Source organism: Phyllopteryx taeniolatus, chromosome 12 (genome assembly GCF_024500385.1).
Source record: "Phyllopteryx taeniolatus isolate TA_2022b chromosome 12, UOR_Ptae_1.2, whole genome shotgun sequence".
NCBI lineage: Eukaryota > Metazoa > Chordata > Actinopteri > Syngnathiformes > Syngnathidae > Phyllopteryx > Phyllopteryx taeniolatus.
The window spans coordinates 7,087,614-7,109,165 of NC_084513.1; the positions used below are offsets into that span (position 1 = coordinate 7,087,614).

The 21,552-nt window shown below is 41.0% G+C and overlaps 1 protein-coding gene across 9 annotated transcripts in view; it reads left to right on the top strand.

Moving 5' to 3' along the window:
* LOC133486887 (pancreas transcription factor 1 subunit alpha) overlaps positions 1-21,061 on the top strand; it is a 33,497-nt gene extending 12,436 nt beyond the window's left edge. For 3 of the 9 annotated variants that reach the window (XM_061792689.1, XM_061792691.1, XM_061792688.1), the window contains exons 2-6: positions 396-474; positions 8,060-8,398; positions 12,733-12,952; positions 16,915-17,690; positions 19,443-21,061. In XM_061792689.1, the coding sequence (XP_061648673.1) occupies positions 17,123-17,690; positions 19,443-19,480 (606 nt within the window). In that variant the 5' untranslated portion in view covers positions 396-474; positions 8,060-8,398; positions 12,733-12,952; positions 16,915-17,122 and the 3' untranslated portion in view covers positions 19,481-21,061. Of the gene's footprint in view, positions 1-395; positions 475-7,850; positions 7,884-8,059; positions 8,399-12,732; positions 12,953-16,914; positions 17,691-19,442 lie in introns of all 9 variants that reach the window. The other 6 variants (XM_061792694.1, XM_061792695.1, XM_061792693.1 and 3 more) reach the window with 3 other exon arrangements.
* Positions 21,062-21,552: the final 491 nt, after the last annotated feature.

A 21,552-nucleotide genomic window follows, 5' to 3' on the forward strand; every position in this document is an offset into this window, starting at 1 on the left:
ATTCCCAACAGCCTCAATGTTTGATTTTTCACCATTTTGAAGCCTCATTTTATATACTTGGCAATTTTTTTTGATTGTTCCAGTTTGGCACGGTTGTTAACAACACTCTTTTCTGTGATGTGTCAAATTAGACATTTTCATTTTACGGGGACTTTAAGGACAGTCGCGCTCTGACTTCTCTGGCCTCCCCGTTAGATGAACGCAGCAATGTTCAGCTGGTAGATTTGCACAACAAAAACTTCCCTCGTTGTTGTTGCAGTGCCTGATTAGACCTCAAGAAGATGGCAGTGCTCTGTAAAAACACCAATCACTATTTCCTCATAATAAACTTAGGGAGATGGATGGTCAGGAGGGGAAATATTTTCCATGATGTTCTTTTCTTTTTCCACCCCAAGCTGTCTTAACAACAGAAGATCAGGGCATCAATTTTGAAAACGGAAGCCAAGGCCCCTCAGACCTGTTGAATTCTTCCTGGTGAGCAAAAATATTTTCTTTTTTTTTTTCTTTGACTTGGCTAATTGGAAACGCTGGTTTGATTAGAAACACAAGACAGTGAGTGATGTTAAACAGGCTATTTTTTTCCATTCAGAATGTTCATGCATTGTGTAATTTGTGATATTGTGTAACCTTCTGGACTTTCAGACTGCACAGGAATCTATCTATCTATCTATCTATCTATCTATCTATCTATCTATCTATCTATCTATCTGTCTGTCTATCTGTCTATCTGTCTATCTGTCCTGTCTGTCTGTCTGTCTCTGTCTGTCCTTCCATCCTATTACTCTCTAGTTGATACAATGAATAAAAAAAAGGTCTAAAGCTTTGTACAAGTATATATATATATATATATATATATATATATATATATATATATATAATGTGTGAAACTACACACATGACAAGAAAAAAAATGTTATGTAAATTGCCTCTATATAGAAGTACTCACAGAGAGGACTCTGTATGTTTCTGTACATACAATATGTTTTTATTGTTGCAATGTTTCTTACTGCTCTCCTACTATGTGGCGTACTCGAGATGACCAACACAGCACACAACACTGATTACCAAATTACCATTATTGGACCGATTTCCAAGCATATCGAGGAGGAGAAATCGCTCTTAACACAACCAATACGTTTTTTGAAAATAGGACTCAAAAGCGTGGCTGTTTTAGCATGGGAGACATTTACCCATGTAAAATCAAGGCGGCATAAGAAAAATTGCTAAATTAGAATGATTAGTGTCTTCAGCGTTAGTGATCAAATTATATGGAAATGACACATAACATTTTAGAGACATTCGATAATCGGGCCTTTGCTACATTTCATTGGAAGAGGTGAATCAGGCTCGAATTTGGCTCGGGTTTTGGGGCGTGGATATGTGTAAGCTATTGTTTCTTGCGTTACCAAAAAGTGTTTGAGGTCTTTCTGTTTGCACTTTAATCACGTATCGCATAAACAGGTCCAGAGTCCAGCCGCCTGACACGGCTGTCTGTCTTTGCCATTTTCCTCTGATGTTCTCAGTCACCCCGCCCTCAAATTCCTCCAGCATGTCTCATTCCTTTTTGCTGCGGGCCAGGCCGGTTCCCCGGGGGCTCATCTTCAAGAGGAAATTATTTTTCATTGCCACCAAAACACTGCGACTTTGGCCGCAGTGGCCTCCTGGCCCTCGTGATGCTCGTCCAGGTTGGAAGGTCATACTTCCTCCTGCCCGTGAGGTGGCAGTTGGAAGGTCAACCCTACTATCATTTGAGCCTTTGTTGTCTTTGCCGAGCAGCATGGGGTTGTATATCATCGTAATGGTCGTCGCTGGACTTCTTTAAAGCCATTGGGGCGTCCAATCCGTCTTTACTGAAGCAACTCTTGTCAAGCTTTGTGGACATTTTTGTCCATAATGGCCCTCAAAAGTATTGTTTTGAGTATTAATACCTTTCACTTCAGGGTTCTCTAACGAGACATCGTCACAGACCGCTGAAGCCGATCCCAGCTGACTTGGGGGTGAGAGGGCAGGGTACACCCTGGACTGGTTTAAGGCGCATAAACTATTGTTTTGGACCATTTTTTCCCCATTGTGTCCCAGTTTTAGAGAAAAAGATGTATGACTTTTGCTTTGAGAATGTAGCGACTCATCAAATTGGTTACATGGTTCTAGTCATTCAGATGACTCAGCAGTAAGTTCATTAACTTCATTGATCACTGTTGCCATGCAATGTAGACCAAAATAAAAAATACTTAGCTCATTTCTTTTGTAAAAACACAGATGTGGTTTTGCCCAGAGAGGCCAAAACTTTAGGAAGGAGGAATTAAACAACGAAGCAGAGGGATGAAAAGGAAGTCTGTAGAGAATTTGAGTCAACTTGGAGTTCCCAAAGCTGATGGGCAACCTTAGCTTGTTATATTGATGAGTTTGTTTTTGAAACATGTGGCACTCTAGCCAGGGGCATCTCACCCATTTGGGATGTGGGGATGTTTCAATTCCCACTTTTCTGGTAAAAATGTTCAACATGCACACTTTTATTTCCTAAAAAGAATACAAACTATTGATGCTGTACTTTCCTAAAACGAAAAGTTAAACCGTAACAAATTAAGTATCTGCACTTCCATTTTCTATATTGCTTGAACCCAAACCATCTTCAGTGTGAGGCAGACGTGTTAACCCCTTCCACACCGTGCTGCCTTATAATTAAAGATTGTTTGATTTTATTTCATATTGAAGGCGAATTATTGTTGCTTTGACTCGCAAGCAACAATTTGAGATAGGAACGCTGTATTGTGGCAGTGAACTCAACTCACTTTACAACAAGTTCGGCAGATGGTGTACACCTCTTCAAAAACATTTGCTTTATTTCCTTGTTGAAGTTTACTGCCAAACTAATAAAACAAAAAAATTACACATTGTTTATTTAAAACCGCGGCACGGTAGTCGACTGCTGAGGACATCAGCCTCACAGTTCTGAGGACCCGGGTTCAAATCCGGCCTCACCTGTGTGGAGTTTGCATGTTCTCCACGTGCCTGCGTGGGTTTTCTCCAGGTCCTCTGGTTTCCTGCCACATCCCAAAAACATGCGTGGTAGGTTAATTGAAGACTATAAATTGCCCGTAGGTGTGAATGTGAGTGCAAATGGTTGTTTGTTTCTATGTGCCCTGCGATTGGCTGGCGACCGGTTCAAGGTGTGCCCCGCCTCCCGCCCGAAGATTGCTGGGATAGGCTGCAGCAGCACGCGACCCTAGTGAGGATAAGCGGTAAAGAAAATGGATGGATGGATGTATGACTTATTACCGTGTTAGCGTAGGTTGGTGATAGACTATGGCGCCTTCCGATTTACCTACAAATCCAGGTTACGTCTCCGCCTTAGGAACAGAACTCTGTTCTAAACCGCGGATCTACTGTTACGAGAAGAAGGCCTTTGTTGAAGTGCTTCTTGTGAAACTAAAGCTGATGGATTCAATCAAATCTTCCGCAGCCTGCTATCTTCTGGACGACACTAGACAGGCCCTGGACCTGATACAGCACTTGATTTCTTCGTATTATTTGAATTCCTTTCCCCTCTGTGTCTTTTTGTGTCCTTCTCAGTTTCATTTTGCCTTACTCATTTGCCCCCCGCCCACCCCTCCACCTTCCTCTCCTAAATGTTGAATCACAATGAATCATTGATTCTCTTTTTTCGCTCATGGATGTTTAGTTTTTTTCCCCAGCTCCTGGGAATCTAATTTCCTGTTTCTGCTCCTGTCAACTGATTGATGTTTATGTTTAACAATCTGTTTCTGTTTTCCACTCTTGAGTCCTTCTCTCCTCCAAACCCACCGCTTTGTCCCCCCCCCACTCCCCAGATTTGCTCGCTATTGTCTACACGGAACGTTCCGCCGTACTGAGGGATAAAAAGCGGGTTTAGTTGTTGGCAGCAGTTGAAGCATTTTGCAAACGGCAACACCTCCAATATGCGTCTCTAAATCCAACATACACATCAGAGTGGCGAATTTAAAGCCTTCTTGATGAACATTATTAGCCCTCTAAAATCTCCTCATTTTTTCGTTAGCCATCAACTCCTTCTAATGCTGTGGCACAAGTTCACACTGAAGGTGAGAATGCAAAGACACACGTCGTGCTCAATGTTCTGTGAGGTCAGGCGTTTGTACTTTGTAATAGTTGCATAGCTTCAACTGGACCTTCAAGGCAAGGTGGAATCAGTTCAAACTAAGTCGGCATAATGCCATTATTTGTCCTCAGCAACCATTAATTTATGGGGAACTTTCATTTACTGATTAGTATCGCTCTGCTTTACTTTAACAGTACTGCAATTGGTTAGTGATGTCTGTTCCTCTTGACTCCCAGAGTTTGTGCCTTCCTCAGCAGAGGCCCGATAGTGGCTTATCATTTAGGAAAATGGATGCTTAAAAAAGGTTTGCCCGTTATTTAAATAAGCACAATTTCAAGCCTCAGAAATACAACGTTCATGGTTCCTCAAAGTTTTTACATAAGTCGGTAGTAAATCTTTTCTTTATGCGTGAGGATAAGAAAGGAGACCTTGCTCCTGTCTCTCGCTGAAACTGCATTATGACTTTGCTGTGAGACAAAGAAAGATGTCTGTGGGCGTGCACACTTCATAGAAAGCAGCCTTCAGGTTGTATTTGAACAGTCTCCTAGCATGCAAATTTGTATTCAATTGTAGCTCTCATTATTCTCAAAGTGCTTGTGCTGGGTCTTGTCAACTGAAGGGTTAACATTTTTCCCTTGACAAGTCATATTTCCAGTAAATATGTTTAGCCCCAAGATGCTGATAGCCTGCACCAAAGAACTCATCTCCACTTACCAGGTGTAATGGGAATGGCATTATTTGCTATAATACTCTATTTGTGATTGCATTCATTGCATTTTCATGATGTTTGAATATTGTTCCAAACTTGAGGTTCACACAGACACATAACTGTCCTGTGATCCAGCCCCGAAACCTCCAAGGCCACATACCCAGGTGCCTGGTCGTTATGTCAAAACAAAAACAAAACAAAAACTCTGAGAGGGATTGTTCAGCGCCATGACGACGAGATTGGACACACCTAGCTTCAGTTTAGTACATGTATCTTTGATATGAACATGTAGCTTTACGGCGGGTTGCTGCTGTAGAAGTGGAACTCCATCGTAAACCAAAATTGTACGCAAGTCGGAAGGTACCGTAGTCTATCAGTAACCTACGCTAACGCAGTAATCGTCATAATTACAGTAAATAGCCTTGTAGGTCATTATTATAAAACAATGTAACAGTAATTTTGATTTCAACACTTGTTTTCTTGGCTTAGTCTGCTTTGAATACACTCGGGCCTCTTTGCTAGTGCGCAATATTTTGCTGCACATGGAGTTAGAATTGGTGGGGGGTAAGTGCCCCTCCAAAGCCGGGCCCCCTACTGCAACTGTCAGCGGCTCATGGAAACCAGACGTTTAATTGTTCTCAGATGGCAAAGTGTTCGGTGCGAGACGCAATGTATGACTGCGCTCTCCGGTCGGATGCATCCATTACGCCAATAATTCTGTCTGATGGGCGTGGTAGCATGTCAGGCCGAGGCCATATACTTGCAACATTGATAACAAAGTACTTCTGGAGAATTTCTCCGCCGAATTTACTTTCAGTTGAGCGTTCAGCTGTAGAGCAGACAAAGACGAACGTTCAGATGTTTGTGTGCTGCTAAGACGCAAAGTTCATGTATCTGTTGTCATTGTCACTTAAAACCATAAATATTAACTTGAAAAAACACAGTAGTCATTTTATTGCCATCTTTGACGCATAACAGAACTGATCGCCCAAGCACCAATCTCCATCCACTGATCAAAGCGTGGTTAGGAGCAGTACATTCAGTTTTTGGATCCAAACCTTGACAGTGAATATAATCGTTCATCCAGGTCATTTCACTCTCGGGGCATTCAATCGATTGCAACTGTTCTGTTCTGGTTGTCTGAGACGACGTTTCGCCTCTCATCCGAGCGGGTTTCTTCAATTCGTGCACATGGGCGAGATAGCCTGAGTGTTGGTGTGGAAACCCAACGTTTTATCTCGTAAGTTAGAGACAGGCCCCCAGCACAAATGGTATCACTCTTTTGGGATCAAAATGAGAGTCGTGAATAGAAGACAGACCTCTGCCGGTCATTTGGGTGGAATCTTCATCTTAAGACACTTTAAGGCCAAAAGTGCTAAAAAGGTTGCTGCTCTTCAGTGGACATTCCAGATAATGAATGTCTACGTATTGATTGCTAGAGGATGCTCTACTAATGGGAAGCGATTCGACGACCCGTGTGACACGAATTTATCATTTTCAAGGGCGTGTTGGGGAGTTCAGACTTCAAACTTGCGTCAATAGGTTGCAAAGAGTTTCCTGTCTTACTGTATATTGAATTGAATTTTGATGAAATGACCTTATTGTAAATCTAAATGGGTTACTTTGAATTGTGAAGTCATTTATTTCGTGTGCTCTGGATTAGATTGATGTGATATATTCTGACCTAAATGTAGTATGTAAAATGGATCGAAATACATGGTCAAAAATGTTAGTCTACACTAGTTCTTAAAAAAAAAAGAAAAGAAAAAGAAAAAAATAGAAGTTTTAATTTATATTGACGTATGAAGGAATTAATACTGATTAAAACTGTGCAGTTGAAAGAACCATATTAATAGCCATTGGACCAAATACAGTATTTACCTTCCAGCTCTGTGATTGCTCCTTAATAGAAAGGATGTGACAACCTCCAATTTTAAATGGTTGTTTGGCTTCGCTGTTGTGATGGAAAATATCGATTTTACTGTAATTTATTTGGATTATATGGATGTAATGCGACCGGAGCATTCATTTCCTCGTGACTGTGATCACGGACTAACAAGAAACATACCCTTGGCTGGGTTTAAAAAGAAAACACACAATGCCCGCTGTTGTTGATATTTCATGAAACAGGAAGTTCATAAATCATTTTAGGATGAATAAAAAAGGCATACAGAACTTAGATATTTGATGTTGTACTGTTGGACAGTACTTATTTAGTACCGTGTCAACCTTGATATTTACCTTCACTAGCCACCTGTTTGGGTGGAGTGGCGCAGAGCTTAAGTGTACGCTCTGCAACGGCAGGGTCATCAGTTCGTATCCGTGTCTGAGCGCATGTCGTCATTGTGTCCCTTAGCAAGACACTTAACCCACATAGATATAGAATGTAGCCATTGAGCTGAAATAACAAAGGAACCTATCAACCCTCCTGTTTTTGCTATACTTCCACGCCACATCATGGAAGTAGCAAGGAGAAAAACAAAGCATTCATTGTGTTTAAATGAAATATCGTAAAAGTGACCTTATTATGTATGTTATGGTAATTTATAAAATCAGCAGTTCAGTCGAGTGTCAAAGTAAAATGTTCAATTAAATTAGGACTTAAAATCGGTTTCAAATCTTACTCAACGTTACTGATTGTCTACACATTGAGTGTCTAATTCTTTTTGCAGCCTTTTGTTTGCTACCCTCAAAATAAAAAAAGGAACACATATCTTTAAAACCCTGTACATAAAAAGTAATCCACATCTTGTCACTGTTTCCCTTTGCTATGTGCAGGATGCATTCCATCATTCAACATCTGTCACCACAATAGAAATATTCATCCCATAAGAAGAAAAGAGATAATTGGATGATCAGATAATCCCCCAGTTAAGAATTGAGTATGTTAATGGTGCTCCCTGTTTACATTCTTTGTTTCGTGTTGGTGGCTTGTCCGCACTCGACATCGTATTCACCGTCTCTGCCCTCGTGTGCTCGATCCTCAATTCCGTGCGATGGAAACTTTGACTAACCACCTCCATTTGGACACCGCATCCCATCCAGCGTGAATGCAGAAGGGTCGTCGAGAGTGTGAAGGTGCTAAATGAAAGTGTTCCTTTTCGGTGGGAAGTTCCATCCTTTGACTGGGTCCACCCCCCCCCCCCCCCACCCCACCCCCCCAACAAAAAAAAAACACACACACACACATACAAGGAGAAAGGATGAACACGCTAAATTTGTTTTTTTCCCTATTCAACTCTTTTACTCTAAAGCATCTTGATGACCGAGACAACTGGGTCAGAGGACAAAGAGCGATGAGCCTAGGACAAAGATAGCAGCTGGTCTTTCGGAGTCACTGCAGTGACCTAAGACACCTTTGTGAAAGTAAGTAGATGTGTTTGTGTGTGTGTGTGTGTGTGTGTGTGTGTGTGTGTGTGTGTGTGCAGGGTTTGCTTCTAAGGAATCAGAGTCACAGACTGAGGACATTTCCATCTGGTTTGGGAGGCCTCATAAAAGATACCTGCAGGCATCACAGTGAAATCCATCAAATCGTCAATGTTCAAGTTGGGACCACATCACACTGAGGCTGGCTGAAACTAATAGATCATAAGGTACATACATGCACTTGAGAACGATCTAGTCAAAATGGGATACTTTCTTTTCTTTTTTCACAGTAAAAAGCAAAACAATCCCAAACTGTCCGTCATCTGCATACCGTGTCCGTACCCAGCACCGAGTGCTCGCGCTCCCAATTCACGACACAAAAACGGAGCCCATGGGTCAGCAGAATTCAATAAAGAACATATTCATTGATTGTCAGTCCCATGCAGATCAGGATAATCACTCAACGTAATCTTTTCGAAAAATCTGACAGCTGGGCCTTGGAACAGAAGAGGTTAATTGGGCCCCATTTGACCTAATTCTTGGTCTGTGCCAGCCTACCCCCCCCCCCCCAAAAAAACAAAAAACTAAATTCAGTTTTTTAAATCTGGAAAGTTGCACTTTATGATATTGTACTCTATAAAAAAAAAAAACATAAAGAATTAAACAGTCCGTGCATCATCATTAATTAATTGCGGTGCCTTCTGATGTGTGTGACTTGGCCACTGGTCAGCAGTGTAATAAAGTCATGCAGACAAACTGCGAAGAGTTTCACTCAATTAATGTAATCTATAGTAACTTGTAATTTTTAGAAGAGGATAGAATGTGTGTATGTGTGTGTGTGTGTGTGTGTGTGTCTACATGTGTTGCTGCACCATTTGCGTGCAAATGTCCATTCTTAAAGTGTTATAACTCTGACATACAGATGTTATTCATTAGCCTTTCTATGATTTTTTATTTTTTTTGCATTGTTTGTTAACATTAAGACAGCAGACCGAGAGGCAAAGTTATGTAATCCTTTGTAACATTCAAGACTCTTTTTGTTGTTGTTTTATGTTCATTTTGACTGTAAACTTCAACTGTAAATGGCATAAAAAAAGTTTCAATCCTCTTTTTGGGAGAATTGTTCACGATCTGCCAAACTGCTGATTGTTGTGAAGTGATATGAGTTGAGTTTACTGCCACCACACCGTGCTCGTATTCTCAGTTTTTTTTTTTGCTCATAATTCAAAGCAAAAAACAGAATGAATGACTGCTAGTATCTCGAAAAACGCATATCTCAAGGCACCATTGTAATCTTGTAACAATTGTAAGCTCAATTGCTCATTGTTTGACATTACAACCGTGTAGTCCAACTATGAATTCAACAAAGAAGAGGAAGTCAACACAGGGGATGCAAAATGTCACCCAATCAATGGGCTTCAGAGTCGAGCTCCGCCCTTTACATACTGTACTGTACAACTACAGTTGGTACGGTGTCAAAAAAAATCCATTATCCAGGTGCTGTTTTTGACAGAGCGTCACGGTGGGCGACTGGTTTAGCACATCTGCCTCACAGTTCTGAAGAACGGGGTTCAAATCCCAGCCCCGCCTGTGTGGAGTTTGCATGTTCTCCCCGTGCCTGCATGGGTTTTCTCCGGGTTCTCCAGTTTCCTCCCACATCCCAAAAACATGCATGGCAGGTTGATCGATGACTCTAAATTGCCTGTAGGTGTGCATGTGAGTGCGAATGGTTGTTTGTTTACATGTGCCCTGCGATTGGCTGGCGACTCAGGGTGTACCCCGCCTCTCGCCCAAGGTCACCTGGGATAGGCTCCAGCAAAGCCGCGCAACCCTGCTGAGGATAAGCGGTACGGAAAATGAATGAGTGAATGTTTTTGACAGCCATGGTATTTAACCGAACTGTACAGTGTGGTGTTGACAGTGTTAAAGTCTGTTTCCCTTTATACATTCTACTATTTGCTTTGATTAATATAACTGTGGCGTTAAAAGGACACAGTAGAAGTCACATGATCTGCGTTACACCTGTTATACATGTTATAAATGTGCTTTTATCAAAGTGGAGGCTGCAGGACATCCAGTCACGGGTTCTTTGTGCAAGCCCAGGGAGAGAGAGCTGGTGCCTCCGGAGGCCCTGTTTGCTTTGGGCCCACTTTATCTTCTTGATGCCTTTACCAGACTCGGTCCCTGAAATGCAGACAGGAATGAAAACGGCGCTGCTTCTTGCCTCGAAGCTCAATGTCCTTAAATTTTACGATAGACGGCCAAAAGTTGTTGCAGTGTGAGGATTATTCTGGCTTTCATTTGTTTTCCATTTGCCATTTCCCATTTCCCACATTGTTTGTGTAGTTAACTGGTTCACCCTAAGCTCAGACACGTACTTGGTACTCGGTGAATGCCTGCGCCTATCAGAATCCCAATCTGCTGTACAGTCAAGGCTAACTTGCGTTCTGTGCTATCGCTTCAATGTGCCGTGACACTCTAATGGCCGAGTGGGGATCAAAGAGCCCAAAAGATTGCACTCAGCCGCCAAGATGGATCCCAAAAGCCTTTGGAGCGCGATGCTTATCGTCCTCGTACACAAACAAACAAGACGCCCATCGCTGAACGCAACTCTGGAATGAATGTCTGTTGTTGGGCTACAAGACTTTATCGTACTTCTCACTCACTGTCAACATGTGTGTGCGTTCGTATCATCAATTTGTAAATTCAATATAAATGCATAAAATACAGTTGAATGCGCATGATGTTGTATGGGTCATTTTCATGTATAATTTGATCCATAAAGGTAAAGAAATGGCCCACTGAGATTCCTTTTGAAAATCAATTGATTTGACTGATACGAGTATTTGAATTATTGGCAGTTATCAATCGAAAGGTCATCATTTTTTCCTAAGAAAAAAATATTCTGAAGTAATAGTTTTCAAACTAAATGCCAAAATGTCTTTACCGTTGAAGAGTCATGATTTGCATGATTTGTTTTCTGAAGATGCTAATTACATTTTTGGAAATATTGGATTTTTCTCCTTTTGCTTAATATGCCTTTTCCATGAAAATTAACACAAATACAGCTTAGTGTCTTCCGAGTTCCTTTGTTTTGCTTCTTTTACAAACGGTTCTTTTTCGTCATATCACTACTGGAGAAAGCCTCATTATGTTGTTGCGATACACCTTAGGGATCTGTGAGCTAAAGTGTTTGGATGAGGCAGCCATGTTCCACCCACACAATAGCAGACAAAATGCTGTTATTTCTGATATATGAATGAACATTAAGGAATTTGTTAAAGTGTTGGAACTATGGCATTTCTTTACCGTTATCACGATTGCGTGAAGGGTTTTATAAGTAGTTAGCATTGTTTATGCACTTGCAGCTGCGGAGTTTGAAGGGTAACACGTAAATTGTGCAACTCATACAATTTTTATGAAGCTGTTTATGTCCTTACCGTTATAAAAAGTAGTGTATTTCAATGGGACACCACCATTTGTTGTGTCTATAAGGATTGCTTTTACTATGAATGGCTAAAATTTGAAATCATCAATAACTTTAAAAAAAAAAAAGAAAAGAAATAAAGGACTTTAAGTGTGGCATGGGTGACGTTTATCCACATAAAAATAAGGTGACATTTAAAAAAAAAAGAGCTAAATTAGAATTTTTTATTTTTTTTTTTACGTGTCTTTACCATTATTGATCGAATTATATGAAAATGAATTGTATACTTTGGAATTTGACCAAAAAGTCTTGATCTCAATGCAGCAAGCATAAACGCTGTGTGTTTGGCACTTTCTCTGACTTTTTGGGACATTCATTCGACTACAGCATCACTTCCATACGCGTCATCGCTTGTTATCAAAGTGAAGCAAGAGTGTTTTGTTGGTTTTACACGGGGGAAGTTAAGATACAATATGTTGAAGAAATTCAAATGTTTGAAACATGTTCATTATTAGGCATTTGAACTGAGAAGAATTTAGCAATTCCGATTCCATATTCGATACTGCTTATCGTTAATTTTCATTGGGTGAGGGAATTCAATAATTCAATGGTGTATGATATCATTAGCATTATACTGTAAATATCATGAGTGCTTTTGCCTTTACACCATGTTGGAAAAAAATCTGAAGACTTTTTTTCTTACTAACATGGCACCGACGTTTGTGTAAAAGGGTCTACAATATAAGCCTCGACTTTTTTCTCCACATTTTGGTCTCTGCTTGATTATATGTAATATTTTGTCTGAAATACTGATTTGTGGACTGTTATTTGGCCAAATAAATAAACTAAATTAAATTAAAATACCTCTTGTGTGTGACGTCGTTACTCATTTGCGACATAAGAGGAATCGATGAGCAGAAGCGTCAGGCAAGCAAACAATGAATTCCGAGCAATCAAATTATTGGGAATTATTTTGCAAAATGTTTTCAATTCCCATCCTTACTGAGTATTTTTTTTTTAATTATTTAAAAAATCTGAATTTAAAACAGTTTGTGTCTGAAGATTTCTCTGACTTGATTTTGTCAAAATATCTGAATGATTAAGAATTACATAACACTTTCCACCCCATTAAAGGAGGTTTCCGGAACTCCGCCTGTTTTGAGGAGGCAGTCCTGTCTCGTATGAAATGAAAAATGAACGACTGGCCACTCGCTCTGCTGCGGAACCAGAGCCATGAACAGCTTCCGTAACCATGACGACCAGGGACGGAGGTGCGGGGTCGCGACAAGGCCACAGCTTCAACTTACGGAAGTGGAGTCCAGAGTGTGGGAGGGGGAAAAAAATGCCTGCAAAGGTAATACAATTTTCACTCATGTAGGCAGCACTTCATACACTACACTTCATAATCTTGTCAATTAATTCAGTATGCGGCTATGTGCATTTGGCTCATGCAGTGCACACAACAAATTAATGGACAAATACTGTACGTCCACAACTTCACATAGCAATCAAGTAGGTCCCGCTCAGCAGAAATGTATGCCAATCTGTGCTTCCAAGTAAACGTAATGCAGCTCTGCTTACCTTTTGGCTTTGACATGATTGTCTTTCATTAAGGGGAGTTCGGCCGTGGCTTGAAAATGGGTGCGACCTTTTGCCCAGGCTAGTTACACTAAAGTAGCTCCATCCAAGGTAGTTTGTGCTCGCAGTTGAAATGTTCTGGGTTTGAATCTCTGCTCGGGCCTTCCTGTCAGCAGTTTGAATGTGCTCCCCTTGCTTGTGTGGGATTTCTCCGGGTACAGGAAGAACCTCAGCTATCGCGGGGGTTAGGTTCAACCCTGCAATAGGTGAAATCAGCGAAGCGCCCATATTTTTGGGGGGATTATTCATACTGTACAGATTTTAAAGCTGTATGAACCTCCCCAGACTCCTGTTAACCTCTGCCATACTCTTGTAAACACGTTCTATACACTTAAACACTTTTGAAACTCTTCAACTTACAGTAAAGCAGAGTAGCACTGTAAACTATATATATTTTATTCCTTCTACTTTGTGTTTTAATGATTTTTTCTTATTCTTTCAAAATAGCTGTGTTTTAGGCTGGTTAAGCATTTATTTTACCACACACACACAAAGGAATGACGGCATAGACCCAAAATCCCACGATATAGAGAGTTATGCGCGATATGAAGATGAAAACAAACCAAAAAATGCCATGCGCTGAATGGGCTATCAGTCAAGCGCTTCATCCCATATTCAAACAACATGCACGTTAGGTTCATTTTAGGCTGGTCCATCCGTGTGATTGTGAAAGGTTGTGTGTCTACATGTGCCCTGCGATTGACTGGCAACCAGTGCACGAGGCAACCTGCTTTGCGTGCCAAAAGTCAGCTACGGTTAACTGAAGACTCTTAAATTATCCGTTGCTGTGACGACCAGTCCAGTCCACTCGTATGTTGCAGCACTGTCCGGTGTACGTTCTACTTTTAGCACAATGACAGAAACCCTATTTTTTCACGTCTTTTTCACTTGACAAGCACGTGGACAGCATTGATTGTACAACAACGAGCCTTGCGGGACAAACAATGAGGCCAGGCTGGCTGTGACAGGACCCGAGCGAACCCAACGCGTGGAGTGTCAGCTGGGGAAGCGGTGTCTTTGGCAGAGAGGAGCCAGAAGGTGGTGACAGGGTGCGACTGGGGGGAAGGGGGCACTTCCTAGGGGTCCCGTCTGGCTGCTTCTCTGTCAGAGCCTACAAAAACAGGCCCAGATTTTTCAAGCGATGGAGTTACGTCACTTGTTCAGACGCAGTATTTGCACCACTAATTATCAAATACATTGATGCCTTGAGATACAAGTGACCTGACTTACAAGTTTTTTTGTGATACAAGCTGTCTTTCAGTCGATTTTTTTATTTTTTATTTTTTTGCTTTGACTTGTTCAAATTGGCAGTTTGGCAGATAGCGAAGAATTCTTCCAACAAGAGGCTTCAAGCTGTTTGTTGCCACTGCGCAGTGTTCTGTTCAACTAAACATAAAACAAAGACAATGGTGTCTTTAAAACAACCACCTAGCGTTGCCTTAATGAAGTTCATTTAGCTTCATGCCAATGCAAAACGCCATAGACAGGCTAACAAATAGCATCTGTATTGCAGCATTTTAACCCTTGACGCGATGCATCTTTGAGCACAAACGGTGCAGCAACACATATAGACAGACAGTTTAACAATACCCACCAGCATATAGTCTTTATCTTCTGTGAAGAACAACTAATATTACTGCAGCTTACTGAGCAATTGTGCCCATCTCCTTCATGTATAGCCATATGTCTGTATTATGTTGCCCCCAGGTGGGCATGGCACGCACACCAGAAGGAGCAGCCCGATGTCCATTGAAGTGAAGCAACAAATGTGGCGAAACATTTTTCCTTTACATTCTATTCATAACTTTATGTTTATATAAAGTACAATATTATAGAGAGCTATTTTCCTTATTACGGTAAACAAAAATACAACAAGAAATATTTGTTTTTGGGAGTTTTTTTTGGGGGGGGGGGATAAACAGAATAATTTCAATGGCCTTTCAATGGGGTAAACAGATTTGAGATACGAGTAAGAGTTTATGACATAATTCTGTCAATTTTTTTAAGCAAGTCTGCGCCGTTCCTAACCTCGAAATGTCGTATGTCGAGGACCTCTCAACCAATAACTTTCATTGTCCTTTTTTTTTTTTTTTATTTCAAGCGTTTCGCCTGCAGCACAACTCTCAAATTACCACACATTATTGAAAACACGGTTTAAAAAGAGCCCGACCCCCATCTTATTAGGCACATTTAAATCAAATTGACCTCATGTTACATTCCTGCGTAATGCTGTTGACGTTGGAGTTAAAGCACGATGCATACCACAATGTTTGCTGTAAATTACCATGACTTAATTGTTGGGATCGGTTTCAATACAAACATGCGTATTTATTTGGCACAGGTCGTCCATTTCCCTGCAGGGGAAAATCAGAAGAATGCTGACATAATTGTTGTTTAGATTGTCCCATCATCAAATCATGTCATCGTGCATTACATTGATTGCACCGTACGCATGATTTTATCCACTTTAATTCAAATCATATGATATTATTATGTCATATTTTTCACATCACATCAGACTTGTGAATAATATGCTTTCATTGCCTCAATTAACCAATAAATCATCTAAACAATTGAAAATGGCAACCCCACCTTTTTTTGTCACAAGCGTCACCTGTCTTTGTTTTAGAATCAGCTGCTTGGGAGGGGGAGACCACCCCCCACATTCTTTTTTTAAACAAGTGCAAACCGATTTGCTGTACATTAACATTGTGAAGGACTTCACAATACTGAAAAAAGTATTTAATTTGATCATGTACATTGGTTGCGCATGATTAAACGATGTACATATTCGAATTAATGAACTTTTTTTTTTTTGCAGTCAGTTGGATAACGTTTTAATCCACATGACTTAAATTGATAGCATTTTGAACCTCATAAATAGATTATTTGTGATTTGTGCGTGCGTGTGTGTGTGTGTGTGTGTGTGTGTGTGTGTGTGTGTGTAATAATTTGTACTATAATCCATTTGCGGGACGTTTTGTGACGTTTTGTTACTTGCAGCCTGAAGTCCAGCGCTGGGCTTTTTCAACGCCTCTACAAAGATAAAACAAGTTATACACTAGCAGAGAGGTATAACTTTAACACCATTTATTTGATTTATCTTTCCGATTTTTGGCCTCAAAACCAAAACAATATACAAGCGCAACAGCGCAATAATATACATTTTCCCCTCATCGTGTCAATTACATTTTAAAAAATAGGATTTATTATTTTTTGAAGATATATATATATATATATATATTTTATTAAATTTTTTTTTTCATACTCGAATTGTCCATTGCGCGTCCTGGAAAAGGAAGACAAATACGTCACTTTTGTCCCAAAAATAGATTTAGGCCATTTTTTCTTTTGTTTTTTTTTGTCAAGGGCTCTCGTGTGTTTTTGACAGTAGTCAGCTGAGCTTAAATAGACCCAAACACCCCCATTCATCCGCAGGCCCAGCAGCTCCTTGGGCCTGTTGCGCCACATAATGAGCGGCGCAAGTCCTCCACTAACTAAATAGTGAGGGTTTTGTCAATATTAGCGGGACTACTTATGGAGGAGGGTTGGAGGATGAAGGAGGGAGGGGAAGGGGGGTGGGGGGTCTATAATTGGACACGTGTTTTCCCCCCTTCTTCTTCTTCTTTTTTTTTTGTCATTTGGAGATCAACCGATCCCTTTGTAATTGTTTTTTAGTGAGAGTTCTCAAGAGGCTCCTTTCAGACTTGGAGAAAAGATGGAGGCCCTGGAAGTATTTAACGCGCGCAGTTGGGACGCACAACGTCACTCGGTCAGCCAGGAGCGCGGCGGCCCTATGCGACACCTGCTCAACAACAAAATAGAAATAGAAATAGAAATAGAAATAGAAATAGAAATAGAAATAGAAACAATCCAATCTTGAGCCATGGAGGACGTTCTGTTCGATTTGGACCAAGATGGCGCGACAGACTTCGCCTTCTGGGGTCAGTTGGAGCAAAACCTGCAGCTCCAGACGCAGCTGGACACGTTCCTGCTGGACTGCGGCGGCGCGGCGTCGGCCGGCGGCCAGCTGTCGCCCTGGGCCTCGCTGGGCTGCCAGGCGGTGTTCCCCGAGGCCCAGCTCGCCTTCGCCGACTTGGAGGCGCAGTCCCCCGGGTACGAGGAGGAGGAGGAGGAGGAGGCGGGCCAGCGGCACCGCGCGCGCCGGTTGCAGGTGTCCCATCAGCCGTACAAGGTGCAGAGGCACGCCGCCAACATCCGCGAGCGGAAGCGGATGTTGAGCATCAACTCGGCCTTCGAGGAGCTGCGCTGTCACGTCCCGACCTTCCCGTACGAGAAGCGGCTGTCCAAGATCGACACGCTGCGCCTGGCCATCGCCTACATCGCCCTCCTCAGGGAGATCCTCGTGTCGGGCTGCGACCCCAAGTCCTACGTGGACGAGTGCATGAAGAACGGCTACAAGAATCAGACCAACGCCATCTGGAACACTAGTGGTGAGAAAACGTGACGTGCGAGCTAGTGCAGTCTTGCAAAGGACAACGATGCTCGGGTTTGAGAGCTAATTTCAGGGGTCCTCGGTTTGAGTCTGGCCCGACAGCAGTGGTGGGAGGCAATTAAGTCGATTTTTCAGGGCTACACTTTTTCATTTTACTCTCCACATTTGACAACACGTATCGATACTTTATAGTCCTTACTTTGTTACACAATATTGGCACGATGGTTTCAAAAAATAATAATAATATGCATGCAAATAGTTTCCTCCGTTTATTAACTTGTATTGTACTACCAAGAAAAATCACAGTGCATGTAATTCTGTCTTTTTTTTTTTTTTTTTGAAACCAAAAGCTAGGCAGCACTTTTATGCTATCAAAACAACGTGTTCCCATAGCTTTGCTAACATTGTGAAACTGACTAGCAACAACAACAACAACAAAATGTTAAATTAGCAACATTATTTTCAAACTGGACTGTGCAATTCCTGGAGAAATTGCGTGTGAATGCAGAAATGCTGATTGAAATCATGTGCTTGAATGAGGTGGACACGTAGAAGTTGAAACGGTGTGAATCGGTTGAGAAATAGGGAAAGTGTAGCTAAATTTGTAAAAGAAAAAAATCTGAATTTCGGGCTTTTATTTTGAAAATTAGTCAAATTTGGGGAATTGTGGCTAAAATGTCGAAATTCTGGCTTTTATTTTGAAAATTAGTCACATTTGGGTAATGGGACTGGTGCAAAGGATAGGTGGAATGAGCTGAACACGTAAACGGTGAGAATCGGTTGAGAAAAAAAGTGGAAAAATGTTGTGAAAATGGTGAATTTTTGGAATGTTGAAAATTGATCCCAAAGTCAATTGAATGAGCTGAACATTTTGAATTTTGAATGGGAATGACGTGAATGTTTTTTGTTGAATGTGCCATTGGAAATGAATGGGCAATTTTTTGGCGCAAAAAAATGGAATTGTGGGAAATGTGACAATGTTGCGGCTCAGATGAGTAATGCCACGGATGTAAAATAGCGAAGGAGAAGCCCGTCAAAAATGTGGGCGGAATAATTAAAATAAAGAAATATAAAATAATGGTAGAATAAAGGTATATAAAAATAAAGGTAAAATAACATATGTGTGAATGCTGAAGGCATTCACACAATTAAATCCATCCATCCATACATTGTTTTTTTTTTTTTGACCCCAAAACCTTAACACTGTTGTCATCCACAGATGTTGAAAGGAGTAACAAGCCTATTTTGACAAATTAAGGAGTAGAAAGTACAAGTGTGTCTTCAAATGTAAGGGAGTAAAAGTAAAAAAGTCATCAATAAAATAAATATTCACCTAAAGTACTTGAAGAATCTCATACTGTAACAAAGTATTTCTTTGATGTCAAAGAGGATGTATAAATTAGATTGACTGAGGACTATGTCTTTGTTTACAAAACCAAGGCTCATAAAAAATGAAAGATTGAGTGGACAGCGAATTTATTGTTATTGTTAAATGGAAATGTCATTTCAAGTAGTGTTTGCTGCACACTTGCACTCCCAGGTGTGTTTCCTTTGGATATTCCGCACTCCAGATTTTACCCAAGCTTTTTTTTTTTTTTTCTTTTACCCTACTTAACAAATTCTGTTGGATTCTGCTCTCAAGTCTCTTTTTGTGGCCATTGAGGAGTAAGTGTGCCTCCATATAGAACTCGTTAAACAGTCATTGAAACGTATCAAAACTCGTGTGTTTGTCTCGCTTTTGTGTCCTCAGACCTGACAGCTCGTCTCTCGTGGATAAAGTGGGATTAGTTGAGGACCCTGGGGCACCCCCCGAATGTTTGCTCTCTCCACGTCAAAGGCAGGCGGCCCGCCGACATGATCGACATCTGCAGACTTCTCACTGGCTTCCACACACACACCTCAGGCTTTTAATATTCTAATTTATTGTTGACTGGTCATTGAGAGCCTTTGCCAGCGAGGCCTTGGAGGGATGGAAGGGCGTGGGCATTGTTTGCCCAAATGGATGGCACTTGTCACATCGCAGAAAGAGCGAGAGTGAGAGAGGAGGGACACTGGCATGAGAGTGAACGACTTCCAGTGCTCTCGCATCCAATCACGAGTCTTCATGTGAGAGAAGAGAGTCTTGATCATGTAAATGAGACGATAGCGAGACCCAGATGACGCTAGTACGGCAGATTGTGTAGACTTTTGTTTGTTTGTTGCATTATTTCTACATTTATTTATCTATTTATTGAACTCTTAATCATTGCTAATTTATGTTTAAAATAATGCCCTGCACATGTGAACAATATCCTACTACGAGGCAGTGCGAAGGCCCTCTTGGAGTTGCCGTTTACTGTTCTCCTGAATCTTCTTTTTGGAGGCCGTCAGCATGCCCAAAAATTCTACAATTTTTGAAAGCGTTTGTATTTTAAGTGTTCCGAACACAATGGCCCAAAACACACTCGGTAGCGCCCTCTGCAGAGTTAGAAAATAATCTGCACTGTCTCCAGGTGGACTGTTCCACACAGAATTTGGTGGAAATGTCCATCATAACATAGCACGAAAAAGCCTCAAGGACTCTTCCCTGAAGTTTTCCAGGAAGTCAGCCATTTTGGGCAAATTCCAGGGATTGTACTTTGAAGAACTCGAGCCCCAATAGTAAGAAGGTACCTCAGACAGCTGGACAACACTAAATAGCACAGCTTTTTGGTTTTGGTGTGTAAGAGCATGGCACCAATGTTTGCTCATGTCAAGGATTTGCAATGTAAATGAACAAATCGACGTATTGGGGGCTCTTCAATTTTTGCAAGCGTGTGTAACCTGTCAAGCATTTTAGGGGTACCGAACCATCATATCAGGACTCAGGATAAAGCCTCAAGGAAACATGCTAGAAACTGAACATGAAGTCTGATATTTTGGTTTGAAGCAGTCATTTTGGGTGAACTCCAGGACTCGTACTTTGAAAAAAGCCGAATAGGATATTCGAGTACACAAAACAGAAATTGCAAAGCTTTTTTGCCTAAGCCCTCTTATGTAGGCTTTAGCATGACATCAATGTTCGGTGATCATTTTGAAAATTTGCCATGAAAAACTAATACTTTGAAAGCAACTCAAGTTATTTTGAAGGCAAACAAATGGAATATCCTTCAATGGCTGAGTCAGTGGCTCTGATTTCAAGCCAAAAGAGCATGCTTTTGACAAACGTGAAGCCAGCATGAGAAACAAACAAGCAGCACCTGAAGATTGCTGAATTGAAGACCCAGCAAAGCCTCTGGAGGGAGGAAACTTGGAAGCACTCATTGACTGATTGTCATAAGGAGCACTTTGGAAATGTATTTTCTTTGTGTGTGTGAAACCTCTTCAATTAAAGCTGAAAGTCTACACAAATGCATTTTGTTTGGTTTCCTTCTTATCCATCGACAGCAGAAACATTTTGGAGACCGCAATGAGTAAAATTCTTTCAATGTGAAGCGCACATCAATCTTCTTTGTTGTTGTTGTTTTGTTTTTTTGTTTTACATTGGGTTCATTTATTGATTAACATTCGTTGAACGTAGAAACATTGGGAGGTAGGTGTGTTTAGCATTTCTGAGTCTCAGCCCTGCATTTGTAAATAAAATTAGATGCGTCACCTCCTGCTGGAACAATTTACGCGTCTGCTTAGAAAAATGTGTTTAACAGACCTGTTGTAAAGTCACATGCAGTATCTCTCAAAACACAGTATTTCCATTTTGAATGTAGCTTACTTCATGTTTGGAAAGATGACCTACAATGTAATATATTAAGAAAAAAAACCCAACAACAATAGTTGAAACTATCCAGTTTTGTGGTAGCAGCCTAATCTCATGCAAGTGAGCGACTGGACACCCCGACGCATAT